Below are 17812 nucleotides of genomic sequence, written 5' to 3' on the forward strand. Positions count from 1 at the left end.
AATTATATGAATGTACCTCTGAAGGCTCTGACTGTCTTCAGAAACAATTCGATGGTATTTTGTTTTCATCTTCACTCAATGTAATACCTAAAGGAAGTGTTCTTAATCGCAATACTGCTTTGTCCGCGGAGGTTACGGGAAACAGCTGTAATTCAGCTTTTCCATAAACGCCACCTGCTGTCAGAGAGTGGATTTATATAGACTTATATTTATATTTACATTCAGTCTGTGTGCAGTTTCTGTCTGGCCAAAAACAGACCGAATTTGCATGCCCTGCTGTAAATTTTGACCGGTTGATGAAAAACAAGCTTATATGGATTCTACACATTTAAACAATTCAGATAAGTTATCTAGAATTATTTATGGAGCAGATAAAATACATCTAATCATTTATTAATCAATTATCATTTTGACATATCTTTTCTTTATTTAAATGTGAGGTTTACCTTTTTATTAAACTTTTTCAAAGCTTTATTTGAACATTTACATTAGATATTTCAACATGCTATTAAACTTCAGTCAAGTTGTCATTTAAAATCCGAACATCATTGATAATGTTATTGTTTTAGTGATTATGCAAACAAAAAGTCATTTTATTTGTTGTTTGTTGATTTTTAAATATAAAACTTGAAGTGATTTATGTGTCGTTACTTTTTAACATCTCCAGCACATTTTAACAATATCGTGATAATACTGATAACCGTGATAATTTTGGTCACTATAATCGTGATAAGAAATTTTCATACCGTTACAATCCCTAGTTCAGAGATTTTTCTGTAATCAGATCATGAGTGCTGTTACGGGGTCGTACACATGGTGTGCTTTTGAGTAGTGCAGGGCAGGCCTCGTTGTGTCAGTCTCGTTCCAAAATGTCTGTAGTCTGAAGACAAGTACAGACAGCTGTCTCGTGTGAAAGCTCTGTCCAAGAGCGTAATGGCTTTCAGCACCCGGCCTAGTCTGTGTTCTCTAACTGGCCTTTTCACTCTTGACATCAATTTTCTTAGGATAGTTTCATTGGATGTCTTTATAAGTAAATAATTTTCACAAAAATTTTAGTATTTTCCTGTATATACTTCATAATGGGGAAAATATGATCGCAGTTTCCGTTTCATGCCGACTACATTTTTATTTTCGACCAATGCCGGGAAATTACCTCTAACATCAGCCAATATGGAACGATATATCGTTCAGTCAGCGCTTTAAATATACATTGAAATATTAGTAAGCAGTTGTGATTTAATCTGCCTTTTTCATTGAATTCATTTTAAATGACTTGTCAGCCCTAGTTGTTACATATGTTACTATATTTGTTGTTGTCACTAAACCGGGGGAGCTTTTTCTGTTTACATAGTATTACGCAATGCTCCTCAGCTATACTGCTTGGCAGATATTTGAGTTTGACAGTTAAATATTTTAGTACATGAGGTGAAGGTAGTGTTGATCAAGGGACTGGCGTTTCACTGTCCTGCTTGCTGTGCTATGTTTTAGAATGAAATGCCCCTAAAACTTTCATTTTACATTTCTCTCTGTCATCATGTGGTTTAGGAAAATATTGTATCATCGACAAGCCCACCTCACCTTCCCTGTTTCTATGAAAACCGCACAGGATGTCCTCTTCTAGTTTACCTGCCAAACAAATAAGGTTGTCATGAGAGCCTACAAGAGCTCTTTTTCTCCAGGAAGGTTGAGGGTTTGGTTTGTCTATAAATACCCCCTCCCCTTGCCTCCTCTCATTCACTTCCTGGCCTTTAAGATGGGTCAAGTTGCACAGCTGCTCTCATTTGCTAATGTTAACCTGCTCTGTAGGGCTCTGTTCCTCTGGGCCATCGCCTGCCAGTGGCCTTGTGTTTGTTCCTCTTTAGAAAATAAGAGATGTGTGCAATTTTTTTTTTTGGTCCAGAGATTTTCCAGGGCATCTTATAACCAATTCAAATTGGGTTCCGGCTTTCATTCAGACTGATTCGACAGTCGAATTGACTGATTCATTAAAAAGAACTGCACCAATGAAGCGATTCGTTCACACATGCATATTGCGCTAAATGTTCCCTTTTGTGGTGTCAGCAAGGGCATTGCTATTTATTGTCAATATATTATTTTGGTGCCAAGTCTTTCTCATAACATGCAATTCACAAGTTGACAACTCAGCTAAAATATATAAACACTAGTTTAGCCTTTGTGTCACCTTTCCTCATGACCTCCTATTTTGTTTTACAGGCCCGAATAGCGTTCCTCCAAGGAGAAAGGAAGGGTCAAGAAAATTTAAAGAATGATCTTGTTAGAAGAATAAAAATGTTAGAATATGCATTAAAACAAGAAAGGTTTGTAGTGTTTTTTTTTTCTCAAACATTGCATGTTTTGTGCATGTGTGTGTGTGTGTGTACATATTATGTACTTATGTACAACGACTCTCTTTTCTATTACCAGAGCAAAATACCATAAATTAAAATATGGGACAGAACTAAATCAAGGTGAAGTGAAAATGCCTAGCTTTGAATCGGGTAAGTGGACACAACTTCCTTTTGAAAATCTGCATATACACTTGTAGCGTATTTCATGTGATGAACTCTGCTCATAAAAGAGGTCTTCCCCTTTAAATATTCCTTTTCCGATGTGATGTCATTGTTAGAGTAGAAAGAAAAATGTCCGGTGTCTCATGAGGACACGGTAGCGTTTCACATGGCAGTTCGACGTCCTCTAAGTCCTGATCTGTTCTCCTGCTGAAGCCGAACTATGAGTGTTTGAATCTCCCGCTGAATCTACTGTTGAAGTTTTTCAGAGTGCTTGGTTCTCCCGCTGAATCTACTGTTGAAGTTTTTCAGAGTGTTTGATTCTCCCGCTGATTATGTGTTTGGAGAGAAATTATGCCGTTAACATAAGCCAAGCATGTTAGGGAAAGTGGGTAGGTTTTGTTTTCTTTATTTGGAATTAGGGTTGGGTATCGTTTGGGTTTTTCGATACCGTTGCCAAATCGATACTTTTAAAACGGTTCCAGTGCCTAAATGGTGCCTGAACCGATACTTGTTAAAAAATAAATAAATAAAAATTCCCCCAAAAATGATGGATTGGCCATTAGCACTATAAACACACGATGTCTGTTTCATTCATACTGGACATACAGGGCACCCTCGCACAGAAATTCCACATATCCACTCACAGAAGTAGCGGAACTCATGACCCTCCAGGAAATCCCTTAAATGGACAAAGGCATCACTATTATAGCTGTAAGTTAACTGAGTAAACAGAACATATAAACGTTTTGAATAATAAAACAAAGACTATAAACACTCGACTGCGACAATATAGTTTATCTGTGTTATTCAAGCCATCTGGTATTTTCATAATAATTAAGTATATTTATAATCCATTGCTAATCGATGAATTATTTTTATAGTAGCCTATGGAACATATTTTCTGCCTCATTCTGTGACAAGAAGCCACATCAGATCACAAAAGGAAGCATTTGACTGGTGTTGTGGAGTGAAAATGTTATAATGTAACCCTAACAGGTTTAGAAATGTGAATACAAGGGAAGTTTAGCTTAAGGCATTTTAATTTAAGCATGTTTATCTTAGTTAACGGAAGGCTTCCTGCTGCCGTCAGAGCAAGTGTAATTACTGCATTCACGCGCTCCTCGGATGCTCTCATTTCCCGAGTTGTGCTTAAGTCGGAATGTGAAAACAACATGGACACTCTCGATACTACAAAGATTTGTTGGATTTGTATTATTAGAGATTTCCGACTTGAGTTCACGTGCTTTTCTCAGTCGGGAAATTATTTTCACGTGCGGTGCCGGTGATGATGCTTCTTACATCCGTTTCGGAGAACCAGAGGACAAATATTTCAATCGATAGCTCAGGCATGGCACCGAAATCTGCATTCTGATTCGGTTCTAGTTACATAGGTGCAAATCACATTGCTAAATGCATTTTGAATGGACTGGGAGTTATGAATTTGCATATGAATCGCATTTCAGTGGAGTTGTATTTTTGTGTCTGTGTTTTTTTTATATATGTTTGGAATGTTGTACTTATGATATGTTTGGATTTATTGTACTTTTGAACTCAGAGAAGATGATATTTCATGAAATTGTATATATGAATATATGTTGTTTCACCTGCTTGGTTGGTTGATGAAGGGTCATTTGAATTGATAACATAACACAGCAAAATAAACAGGATATGATAAGGATCCTATAAATGGATACAAAATGTATTAGATTCCTTTGGGACGGTTTGCTTTAAATTACAAAAAAATTGTCTGGATTAGCTACCAGGCTGGCACCTCACATGAAAATCGTCACACACTGCCATTCAAAAGTTTGAGGTTGGCAAAAATTTTGTTTTTAAGGTTAGAAGTCTCTTAAGGCTGTATTTATTTGATCCGAAATACAGTAAAACCAGTAATATTGTGAAATATAATTACAATTTAAAGCAACTGTTTTCTATTTTAAAGGGGTCATATGATGCTATTTAAATTTTTCTTTTCTCTTTGGAGTGTTACAAGTAAGCATGGGCCGATTACCGGTTTCAAAGTATACCACGATTTGAAAATTTCACGGTTTCAAAACCGCTAATATTTTCCGTTATACCGTTCCTGTGGTATGCACTGTTTTTCATGTCTCCTCAAAGACTGAAAGTGTAGGAATCTCTTCAGGTTGAGTGCAGTGTAGAGAGTAACACGATCCTCCTCCTGTTGGTGCGAGCGAGCAATCAGTCACGTGTGTGTTTGATGGCAGAATTTAAGGAGATGCCCCTGGAACTTACGCGATCAGCAACCGGACGTTTTTTGTCTCTGTTCTGGACTTGCACAAAATGCGTTGCAATGCAATCGTTTTCCAAAATGTAATTTATGTGAAAATATGAAGTCTGTAAACGCCCGTTAACACAGGCCAGAGACGCTGAAGACAGACGCACAGAGAAAAATACTGTAGCAGGCAGATCACTGTACTGTAGCAGATCGTGATGCACAAACTATTGGAAGAAAATCCTCAATATTGATTTGGGGGTTTATATGAATGTGTTTCTGAGGGGAACGGACTGCCTTCAGAAAAGTTTAGATGGTATTTTCTTTTAATCTCGTCTCTGTATAGTTCATATTAAAGCAGTGTTTCAGCCAGTGCTGCTTTGTTTATAGCGGTAACCAAGGAAACGCTGTATCTGGTGTTCCAGAAGCGCCTCCTGCTGTCAGCGAGTGAATCTGCGTCTCATTCAGAGCTTCTGCTGTTTGATTCGTTCAGGCATGTAGTATAAGTTCACAAAGCTAGTCAGAACATTCTGTTTTTGCTTCAAATTGGGTTATTATTAAATCAAATTATGTATATGAAATTCTATAACTAAATGATATGAAATTATATAAATGATATGTGTATGAATTATATAACTAAAATTAAATAACTGTAATTACAGATTTAGGTTAAATAAAGAGGTCCGTCTTTATTTTTCTTCTTTTTAGGAAACAAATCAAAGAAAAATAAACATTCTACTGTTCCTAATATTCTGTATGTTGCTCAAAAACAAAATATATTGTGTTCAGCGGAAAAAAGTATTTTGTTTACCCAGTCATTTAAAAATAACACATTTTAGAGCTGTAACGACAAAACCGTGAAACCTTGATATTTTTGCTTAAGGTTATCATACCGTCAAAATCTCATACCGGCCCATGCCTAGTTACAAGCTCTTGGTGCATAAAGAAGATCTGTAAAGTTGCAAAGACTCAAATCCAAAAATATATTTTTTATAAAAGTTAAGAGTCAACCACACCTACCTAAAATGGCTCATTCTAACACGCCCCCACATGTCTACGTCACGATGTGGGAAGATTTGCATAACGCCGCCCAAATGTTCACGCAAGGAAAGAAGGATGTTTAACTGTCAACTTGAGCTTTGAATCCGTGGCGGAAGGAAGTAGTTCTGCATAAAAGAGGGTTTTATTAGGCACTCCGTTGTTTCTTGTTCTGTCAAACTGTTGTATAAACGCAATATCACTCTCGTACTCGAGTAATATCGCTCATATAATCTGTAATTATGTCCCCACTGGATGCAACAAATGCCTCGTTTGTAATGGGTTTTAATGTTTTTGTCTCGTCGCTCCGGCCGGACAGGGCATCACAATATGGTAAGGGGCGTAACATTTCCGTCACACGCTTGAGGTACTCGGCCAATCACAACGCACTGGATAGCTGGCCAATCACAGCACACCTCGCTTTTCAGACCGATGAGCTTTGTAAAAATCGACGCGTTTCAGAAAGGCAGGGCATAGAGGAGAAACAATAATGTACAGTATGTGAAAAATAATGTGTTTTTTGAACCTTAAACCGCATAAACACATTTCATTACACCAAATACACAAAATAATGTTCTTTTTAGCAGCATATGACCCCTTTAATATATTTTAAAATGTCATTTATTCCTATGATAGCAAAGCTGAATATTCAGCAGCCATTACTTTTTGTAATACACAGTCTTTGGTGTCACATAATCCTTCAGAAATCATTCTGATATGCTGATTTGCTGCTCAAGAAACACTCAAATACTAACCCCAAACTTTTGAATGGTATTTAGTTTGTATGTGTATATTCATATGTTTTGTTCTGCTTTTACTAATGTGGTTTTATTGTTTATTTTGTTTCTTAAACAAGATACCAAAGATACAGAGGTCTCGGCTATACCTCAGAACAGCCAGTTAACGTGGAAACAGGGCAGGCAACTCCTCAGACAGTAAGTTAGTCTTGAGTCCTTATGCTTTTCTGAATGATACTTTCTCTGTGTGGAAGTTCATGGGCATGTGCATCATCACATTATGGCTATTTATGTCACCTGATTGTCTGAGCTCTGTTCTTACTGTCTTTATACATCTCTGTCCTTCAAGATATCTTCAGGAAGTAGGTTATACGGACACAATACTGGATGTCCGGTCACAGAGAGTGCGGTCGTTACTGGGGCTGTCCGGCTCAGAGCAGAACGGTTCTGTGGAAACCAAGAACCTAGAGCAAATTCTCAATGGAGGAGAGTCTCCAGCCAAAAGAAAGGGACAAGACATGAAAAGGTACAGATTTCCTTGGATTTTTTTCAGAAATGCACCGATCAACCAGCCAGGGACCGGAATTAGCCGGTTTTCCGCTTGATCGGCCCGGACTGGTGACCGGCCTGTCAGTCTGCCGGTTCCGAACCGGTCTGTTTTGACGTCACACTTACGGCGATTGATCATGTATTTGTGTTGTACCAGATGAGTAGAGGCCTGAGTGAGTGTGTGTGTGCGAGAGAGAGTCGTGCAGAAAACAAAACGGATGAGTGCAACAGCACTCATAGAAACGTATAGATACATACCGCAGTAGTAAAAAAAAATAGTAGTTCAATAAACAAGTTAAAATTAAGTGACTTACGGTTAAGTGATTGACTGTTTTTGCTCAATTTCGCTGATGAAAATAGTTCTAATCAGAGCCAGGGCAGAACTGTTTTGTGTCTCCGAGCAACACAGCGGTGTTTCGATACTGAATGAATCCACGTTTTTGAACGAATCAAGTGAGTCAATGATTCAGTAACCTATTCATAAAGACAGTAGTCACTTGCCTCGTTTCTAAATGAATCATCCATTTAAACGAATCTGTTGAATGAAAAATTAAATGACTCACTCATTCAAACGGTCATTTGATGCCACCTACTGGTTTGGTTTCATATTTAAAACTATCATTGCATTTTTCCCAACATTTTTTATTTGTATGTTTAAAAATACGTAAAACTTTAATCTTATAAAATTCTTTATGCATTCGAAAGTTTGCAGTGTAAATGCATTTATGGCACCTCAGCTTCATCAGACAGTCTGTGTAAATACATCTAATGCCACCTCAGATGCAGCTTCTATGTTTCCTGCAGTGGAAAGATGGAGTTTGTTGATACTGATTTAATTTGAGTGGTATCAATTCTACAGTTTCTTGTTATTGTTCTAACTGAATTAATTGAAACAGTGTAAGAATTTGATGTGAAAGATGACACATTTAATAAGGTTAGTGAAAAATGACAATTTAAGAAACAGTGGGAAATGACATCTGTTTTGTTAAATGGTACAGCAACTCCTTTTCAGTTAATTGTTATTTCTACCTTTTTTTCTAGTCACAGAGCACTTTATTTTGAGAGTTGTTTAAGTGAGAGAACAACTGTAACTTTGTCCAGATTGGGGGAATTGTAATGTTTATTAATTTAATAATAAATAAAAAAACATTTTGCATTAAAAAGTATAGATTTTTGTTTGTATATGCTGTCAATTATAGTTTTTAGAAAGAAAATCGGAATCGGCAAAAATCGGTATCGGCAGGTCACACTTACAAAAAAATCGGAATCGGCCAAGAAAACTGCAATCGGTGCATCTCTAGTTTTTTTGGGGGTCGATTCAACTGGTAGATTAATATAAACCGTTAAAAAGATTTCAATGTTTGCTGTTTTGAAACATTGCTTATGATGCCTTTGGTTTAACAGGAATCCAGAGGTTCTGGAGACATTTAATTTTTTAGAAAATGCTGATGATAGTGATGAAGAGGAAGAAGATGAGGGTGACATAATGGAGGACGTGCCTGACAGGAGCGATAAACGTACAATAAAAAAACACAAAATTAAGGTGTGTGTAAAAATTTTAGTAATAATTAATTGTTCTCGGTATATGATTGTTGATGCAATATAGCATATAATGATAACTTTTCCAGGTCGGAAATGAAGGTTTGGCTTCAGACTTACCGGATGACCCTGACACAGAGGAGGCACTCAAGGAGTTTGACTTTTTGGTAAACGCGGAGGATGGAGAAGGTGCCGGAGAGGCTCGGAGTTCAGGAGACGGCACAGAGTGGGGTAAAATAGTGCTTGCCAAACTCATGGACAAAATGGATTTTATAATCATTAATCATAGTGGTTTTTATGGCTGCTCGATTCTGCTACAGTAAAAAAAATTAAAATAGATAATTGTGACTTTTGGTCTCACAATTCTGACTTTACTTCGCAGAATTGCCAAACATGTAAAAGAAAATGCCTGGAGGTGTTTTTTTTTTTCCCTGAATTGTGGAATAAAAAGTTGCAATTACCTTTTTAGTTTTTTTTTATCCTGTGGGCGTAAACAAGCTTCTATAGATTATAGATCTATAATGAAGTAGGGCACATCTCAAAGGAGTGTTTGATGATTGAGCAATGACTGCAGGTCTATTATCATGTAGGGTTAAAATAAGGCCTGCAATTAAAGGACTACTTCACCCAAACTAGAACATTTTGTTTTCATTTACTCGCCCTCATAATGTTTCAGCTCTGTGTTTTCTTTCTTCCACAAAACACAAAAAGACATTAGGCAGAATGTCTATGCAGATCTTTGCCATAGAGTGAAAATGAATGGAGATTTATACTGAATCCAAAAAGTACATTAGAAAGCACCAATAGGACATAAAGTGCTGTATTTGTAATAGTCTGTTCTATTACAAGTTAATAGCATTTTTATTGACTTATAATTTTTCTCTCTGCTGTCACAGAGAGAACACTATGGTTCAGAAGTTGGGGATCTGGAATTTTTTTGTTTTTGAAAGAAGTCTCTTAATGCTCATTAAGTCTGCATTAGGGCTGCACGATAAATCGCATGCGATATTTAATGCACATCTTATCAGTAAAGCCGGTTCTGTAATCAGCGGTAAATCTCCATCACGTGCGTGCACGTGATGGAGATTTACTGCTGATTACGAAACCGGCTTTCTGACAAGATGTGCGTTAAATATAACATGCGATTTATCGTGCAGCCCTAGTCTGCATTAAATTGAAGAAAACAATAAAATGCTATTAATGTGAAATATGTTTCTTAATTTATAAATTTGAATTTTTAGCAACCATTACTCCAGTTTTCAGTGTCACATGATCCTTCAGAAATCATTTCTTATTATTATTAATGTTGAAAACCGTTGCTCTTGTCAGTATGTTTGTGGAAACAGTAATAAGTTTCTTTGATAGAAAAGTACAAAATAGAAAACTGAATTGAAAGAGCAGCATTTATTTAAAATAAAAATAATTTGTAACCAATGTACACTTCAATTTAATGTGTCCTTGCTGAATAAAATCTTACTGACCCCAAACTTTTAAACTGTAGTGTGTCTAGACGTGCATCAACATGTGAATAATGACTTAAGCCAGTTGCTTACACAAAGCTGTCATATACGTCCAGAATACTAGGAATGTAAGTGGTACTTCCTTAGTAAAAATCACTACCTACTATCAGTCTATGAAACGAGCTGCTTGGCCATTCTGCAATTTTTTATTAGGTTTCACACACACAGCACAAACCTCAAAAAGTATATTTTTGAGTGAACTATTTTCAACGTGTGCCTGCATGTGCATGCGTGTCCTTTTGTATGTGCTTTGTGGCACACGCTAGCCCTGCGGTAGAATCTTAATTAGGCCAGTTTCTGCATCAGCATTCCTGCCAGCTTCCAGCACGGGAGAGTCTCTTACTGCTCCATCAGTAACACATCAGCTCATTACATCCATCACACAACCTCACTTCTGCTTTCTTTATCTCTCACTCGTTTGTCTTACTCTCTTCTGTCTATTCTGACCCACTTCTAAACTAAGGATTATGTAAATTAGGGCTGGAGATAGAGAAATTTTAACTGATGAAACTTGAAGACAATAAACATACGATTGCACAAAATATATGGCTTATCTGTGTTCAAGCAATCTTGGGTATTTTTATAAGGAATGTATATTTATAATGCAATGCTAAATCGACATAGCCTTTATCACTGTATATAATATTATCATTCTGTAATATGAAACCACGTCTAGTCACAAAACGAAGTTATTTCAACCACTCGACTATGTTATCAAGTTAATTTGGAGAAAAAGCATGTCAATAAATTATATCTTTGTTGGATAACAGGTTTGTAAACAGGCTCATACACATGCAAAACTGTATTGCACACTTGCTAATGTACTGTAGTACATTTATTTAAGGCTCAGACCGATTTTTTTTTTTTGTCGCACTGTACAGTAAATCCCTGACCAAACCAGTTCCAGATTGTAAAAGCGATCAACTCCTCAATTTCACATCCGCCTCGCTCCGCACTGTCACACACAGAAATATGTCAACAAATAGACTCGTTATATCGCGGGAAGACTAATTCTTATCGTGGGGAGAATTTTTCCCGGTATATCGCAAACGATAAGATATCGCCCACCCCTAATGTAAATGTCACCATAAATATGACATGGATTTTTGGTAAAGAGGCACATGTATATGTGAAGTCTGTGTCACCCTTAAATCAAGACATTTATTGCCATAAACGCTCTGTATATTTTCTTAACTCTGTATCTATTAGGGTTGCACAGTGTATGGTTCTAGGAAATGGTACCAAAAATCTTGTATGTATATATTTATATATAATATTACATAAAAATATATAAATACTGTTTTTATATATTTTATATATAAGTTTATATAAAAGATAAAAATATATAATATAAAAAATTACTTATTGAAGCACTACAAATTGTATTTAATGAAACATTTATTAAAAAGAATAAATATTTCTAACAAATATAATACACTGGGAAAACAATGGATTAATTTTTTTTTTCTATATTGCAAAAAATAATAATTGATTATTCTACCTCAGTAATTGAACCAAAATTGAGGTTATTAGTGTTTACTTACTCCATAAACTTACCCAGTTATGCCGAATAACCTGTTTTTTGGGATACCCCATAGAGCAACCAGAGGCTAGTGTGATATTAAAGCCAAAATCTTGCTAGTGATCCAACCCGTATTATTTCTTTTAGATGTATGTTCTGTATTACACCCTCACAAAACTGTTCAACTGCTGATGTACGTGTTTGTTAAACAGTCTTTTTCTTAAGCCCTGTTTTTCAATCCTATGGTGTGGCACCTTGTTTACTGGGCCCTTCTCTTCTCTTTCCTATTCTTAGCTGAGCCTCTGCCATTCACGCCTGGTGGGGGCAAGTCCTTTATCATGGGCTCTGATGACATGTTGGAAAGTGTGCTGGGCCTGGGAGACCTCGCAGATCTGACTGTGTCCAATGACGAGGCTGAATACAGCTATGATGTAAGTACCCCACTGCTCTTCTGCTTTAATAATACTCTATTCTGGCATTAATAAATAATAGACTCTACTTGTAAAAAAAATGGTTTGTTCCATGCTCAATTTTTAAATACAGTCTACATTTTGTTAACCATCAGTTAACAGTTAAAAAACAGCCGGTACTGTTTACTCAAATGTCATGTACTATATTAGCTTCATTCTGTATAAAGGTTACAGAGGACCGAAGTTGTCCAAGCCAGTGTGGTTTACCGTGCGCTCAAATAGGACAACTATCCTAATGCCTCACAGTCAGTCGACCTGCAATTTCCTGGTTTCATTTCACAGTTGTTAAAATGCCTCTACAATGACCCCTCCCCCCACCCTCTATTTTTAGCTGCCAGCCAATAAGGATGCTTTCAGGAAGACATGGAATCCCAAATATACCCTGCGAAGCCACTTTGATGGAGTGCGGGCCTTGGCATTCCATCCTGTGGAACCGGTGTTGGTCACAGTCTCAGAAGACCACACCCTCAAACTGTGGAACCTCCAGAAGACAGTTCCTGCCAAAAAGTAAGTGCTTGCTGTGGCTTTCCAAGAATCGCGATGTCTTGGGATTGCTTTTGATCTTTAAAGGGGTCATATGATGCTATTTTAAAGATCATTATTTTGTGTATTTGGTGTAACATAATTTTTTAAATACTGTACATTATTGTAGGTCCTCTATACCCCGCCTCTCTCAAACACGTAGTTTTCAACAAAGCCCCCTCCTTTGACAAGCGCAGTCTGCTCTGATTGGCCATGTGGGGGCGTGTTAGAACGAGCCGTTTTAGGTAGGCGTGATTGACTCTTAACTTTTATAAAGAATATCTCTTTGGATTTGAGACTTAAGTCTTTGCAACTTTACAGATCTTCTTTATGCACCAAGAGCTTGTAACACTCCAAAGAGAAAGGAAAACTTGAAATCGCATCATATGACCCCTTTAAAATGATGTCTCAAGAAGCACATTGATTTTATCATGCAACATTAATGTTCCAAACAAACTGCTAAACAAAGTTTCATCTTGCTTTGCAGAAGTGCCTCTTTTGATGTGGAGCCCATATACACGTTTAGAGGGCATATGTAAGTATTGATTTCATGATATTGATTTTTTTATACACTTTTTTTTCTTTTTTGTTTAGTTTTAAAACCTGCCTGTCAAACATTTCAAAAACGTTAGCCTCCAAGATTTACAAATAGCCATTGGTAAGAAGATTTCCTTACAAGAGCAACAAAAATGGATGCCGAGGTTGTTGTTGTCATTCAAACATGGAAAAAATTCCAGTTTATCCTAAATGTGATGAGGAGAGTGAAAGTGTTGTGACAGTGTGGACAATACTGTACATGTAGGCATTGCCACAACCTTATGTGTTCAGAAAGGTAGTATTCTCCTGGCCTCTGCGAAGCCCATCCATGATGGTTACATGTGATCCATAACTCCAGAGGATGTTCCCACAACACACCTGCCAAAATGTGCATGGTGATGTTAGATATTTAAAGTTTTTTGTTTGCCCTTACTCATGGCAGTGCTCTAATACTCTATACTGACACCTAATGCTCCGGATGCTTTAAGTTTATTCATTTCTGAGATTTCTTGCCAGAGCTTTCTTTTGTTGTCATACTACAAACATTTGTGTATTCAATCCCAGTGGTTATTGATATATTGTTGGTGGAAAGCAGTTTGCTGCTGCATTACACTATAAACAGTCTAGCTGCTTGAAGTCCCAGTATATTTACTCGTTATTATGGTTAGTAATAATGTAGCTGGTCAATTGCATGACACAGAGGATTGTCATGTGATGCCAACCTCATGTGCTGTCCATAAGGGGGGTGACCTGCTCATTGTAGAACAGTGGTTCTCAATCATTTTGACACTCCAGTTATCCACAACAATATATAGTCCCATCAGGATAAAAAAAATTTTTTTTTACCTATTTTACCATGTTTTTATTTGTGCAATTTCTACAAAAAATTATTTTAGAGCTTGGCATAACATAAAGTATATTTGTTATTAAAAAAATGCCCACTGTTGAAATGAGCATTGTGAGAATCCTGGGTCTTCAAAAGCAAAAAAAAAAAATATATATATATATATAAATATATATAGCTGCATGCAGCAATTATGGGGCCAAGCTCATTATGGCCGTTTTTGACATATTTGAATCCTGGATTTTATTTGGATACTTTTAAACAATGTATAGTTCCCATTAGTCCTGGCCGATAAAACGGTATCGATATTTATACCTTCTTCGATATCGATAGAAAAAAATTTCTATATAAATTATATTACATTTTATGAGTTAATTTATACGTAATGCACGTTTTTATAGAGTTACTTGCTAGATGCGCTGCATTATTTTGCTCATTGCGCCCTCCTGTGGCCTCGGGAGACAATTAGACCTATATAATAAAGACCTATTTAATCTGCATATAAAACATTAGAAATTAGATATTTGTTTAATTTTTGTTGTGTTTGATTGTTAAAACAAAAAACATTTGTTGTTTGTCTTAATAAATTGTGTTAATTATAAATACAGTGGTTACATAAAAAAAAAAAATCTATTGTTTTAAAAAAGGTTATAAAAATGTAAATAATTATCGATACCGAACGATATGAAACATTATATCGTTGATACATTTTTTTAGCTATAATGCCCAGCCCTAGTTCCCATGGTTAAACACTTGCTACACATTGAATTTGTAGAAAATCTTCAAAGCTTTAGCCTTTTGATTTACACAGCATGCCACTCATGCACTGTAGTTTGTTTAATTTGACAGAGACTTGAGTTGTCGAAGGTAGAACTGCAGCAATTGGCTCCAAGTGATACAACATTACACACAGTTATATAAAGTTGTACTACACAGGATTAGAACCCACAATCTCTGGGGCAGGTGCCTACAACTCATTTCATCGTGCCACTGAGAATACGTGGGTTTATGCAGAACCTGAAGCTCCGTAATTCAAGTGACAATCAACTCAAAATTAAGATTTTGAATATAAATGCACCAAAGGTAGTATTTATTAAGCTCAGATGAGATAATACTTAGAAAAGCACTACATCTGGAAAATAAGTAACTTCAGCATCATTTCTTGCCACAATACCTATGATGGTCTGGGAATATGCCACACTGGATTCAAACCCATGGCCTGAAAGGTTCGGGGGCAGGTGGCTTAGCAGAGTGTGCCATTCAGTTGACGCACATTCAACGGGCTGTTGAGGAGAGGTTTAGGTGTGAGAATGAGCTCCCAAAAGAAGTTCTTTAGCATTTTAACCAGAGTAATATGCAAAGTTAAGTTAATGGTAATGAAGCTTATGATTAACTTGACAGCTGAAGAGTCACATTAAACAGCATAGTAACTGGTTAGCCTGTAACTTATTAGCATATTAAGCTTAATAGCATAAGACAACAAACACAGCACGGTCTACTTTGGAGAGGTATTTCTTGGGAATGGTAGTGAATATCAAAACTATATTCAGTCATTTCTATGTGGCACGGTCCAAAGATCATACGATCAGATTTTGGACAAAATTGGGCAAAATTTGTAGGAGTAGCAAAAAAACTTTATTTACTTCAATATGGCTGGCAAGCACATTCATGGAAAATGACAAATTAGACATTGTCAGACTCGGCATAACCCAGAGAATGGAATGATATTAAAACAATATCATTTGGATAATGTTTTCAAAAGTTATGTGTTTTTGTAAAAATCATTATATCTCTGGAACACTAGGTGGCGCTGTCTTCAAACATCTCAGGTGCCTCCAGAACAGGCCACTGATGATTTTTGAGCACATATGTCAAATGGTTCAAAAGATATAGCAATTTATGTCAAATTTCAAAATGGCGGACACATGGTTTAGCATGGCAAAATTGATATCCTCAGATTCGGCATTACCCAAGGAATCCATAGACACAAAGATCATGATTTTCTTCTGACTAACTGTTCAAAAATTATAAGGTGGTGGTGGCGCTATAGAGTTGGTCTTAGAGACCCCAAAGTTGGTCAGATCACTATTCATGGCCATCACTACATTTGTGCCAATTTTTATAATTTTCCTATGTTCTGTTCATAGGGCTGCCATAGACTACCATTGGAGAAAAATAATAATAAAAAAAACATTCAGATACAATAGGGACTACAGCCCTTCGGGCTTGGTCCCTAAAAACATTTGTTGAGGAGGTGAATTAAAAGAAAAAGAAATATTTAGATTTGTTATTTTAGCTTATTTTAATACTTTTGTCTTATTTTAAAATCATTTCAACAAATTGCTTTTTATAGAAGACTTGGATATCTTTGTCTCATGTGTCAGGATACATTATATTGTTCAAAAGGGCTTTTTATTTCTTTAGGGTTAATTTTTTTTTTTAATTGGCAAAAGTGCACCTTTCTATGTCATAAAGCTCTTGACCAGCTTCTCTTCAGTCATTGCTGTTGTTTGGAACTGGATAAGTGAGTGTGTTAAATGAGGGCACATGATATTTACACTCTGAGATCTCGGTCCTGTCCCGTGAGCATGTGTGGTCTACAGTTTCACTGTTGTTGCTCTAGGATGTTTCCACATCACACATATAGCTGATCAGGGCAAGACTTTAACTAACAAAAACTACTGGCACTGTTTGACTAAAATATTGTGTTACTGTTAGGGTTGCACGATATATCGTTTCAGCAGCGATATTGCGATGTGCGCAGCCGCGATAGTCACATTGCAGGATGTTTGATGTTTAGTATACTGATCGTTATATTTATACTGATCGGTTTCTTTGCTCACACACAGACACTGTCTCTACACCGGATGCGACAGCTGTCGTGTTTTGCCGCCCAGCGCCGCAACAACTATAGTCTACTCTGGACGTGACAATGCGACCTTTGCTAATCATTTGAATTTTGTGCCAGTACACCATAAATAGAACGAGGCATGAGTTTTGTCGCGTCGCACCGTGCCGCTCGCATCCGGTGTAGACACGGTGAGAGCCGCACATGAACACTGAATTCTATTTGTGCCTGAAATGACACATACGCACGAAATTGTCTAAATGCATGTCTCTGCAAGTATCCCTGTAAACACAGTTGCTTATGGTTAACAGATTTTAACACAGATTTATACAGTGAAGAGTATGCAGTGTTATTTTGCAATTTCTGTACCTGAATACTGTTAGACTTACCTGAAAAAATATAAAGCACTGTTTATTTCATTTGTATCTTTGTTCTTTTATATTTATCTATGCTTGTAATTTGTTTATTTTCTATGCTGATTTACTTACCTACAAAATCACCCCAATCATTGATTATTTTTTTCCAAATAGAGCTATTCAATTCATCTGGGGATTTTTATTTTTTTTTTCATATCGCAATATATATCACAGAAAAACAAAATATCACAATGTGAGTTTTTTCCAATATCGTGCAGCCCTAATTACTATGCATTTCAATTAATGCACCTTCGTGGCCCCCAGAAAGTATTTGGACGCACAAGAAACATTTAAGTGTTTGAGTATCATTGCATTAGACACAACATTTTTCATAAACTACCAGAAAAAAAAATTGCACTTGATTTGATATTTTCTTTTCTAATGCATTGACATCCATAAAATGTTGATGTGTCCCTAAGCACTTTTTTAGGGCCCCTGAATAAACAATAATGTAATCTGCTGAATCCACCAATTCAGTTTTTCAGACAGTAATATTTTGTCTCACAAATCCTCTTAACCTGTATGAT

At 36.5% G+C, this 17812-nt stretch overlaps 1 protein-coding gene across 1 annotated transcript in view; it reads left to right on the forward strand.

Annotated features, from left to right (window-relative positions):
- strn3 (striatin, calmodulin binding protein 3) overlaps nucleotides 1–17812 on the forward strand; it is a 34861-nt gene that overhangs the window by 13882 nt on the left and 3167 nt on the right. Inside the window, exons 2-10 of the mRNA XM_016279857.1 lie at nucleotides 2215–2318; nucleotides 2425–2498; nucleotides 6638–6716; nucleotides 6868–7044; nucleotides 8472–8610; nucleotides 8696–8837; nucleotides 11943–12079; nucleotides 12450–12625; nucleotides 13128–13175. Coding sequence (XP_016135343.1) covers nucleotides 2215–2318; nucleotides 2425–2498; nucleotides 6638–6716; nucleotides 6868–7044; nucleotides 8472–8610; nucleotides 8696–8837; nucleotides 11943–12079; nucleotides 12450–12625; nucleotides 13128–13175 — 1076 coding nt within the window. The remainder of the gene's footprint in view (nucleotides 1–2214; nucleotides 2319–2424; nucleotides 2499–6637; nucleotides 6717–6867; nucleotides 7045–8471; nucleotides 8611–8695; nucleotides 8838–11942; nucleotides 12080–12449; nucleotides 12626–13127; nucleotides 13176–17812) is intronic.

Source organism: Sinocyclocheilus grahami, unplaced genomic scaffold, assembly GCF_001515645.1.
Source record: "Sinocyclocheilus grahami isolate Dianchi unplaced genomic scaffold, SAMN03320097.WGS_v1.1 scaffold134.1, whole genome shotgun sequence".
Lineage (NCBI taxonomy): Eukaryota > Metazoa > Chordata > Actinopteri > Cypriniformes > Cyprinidae > Sinocyclocheilus > Sinocyclocheilus grahami.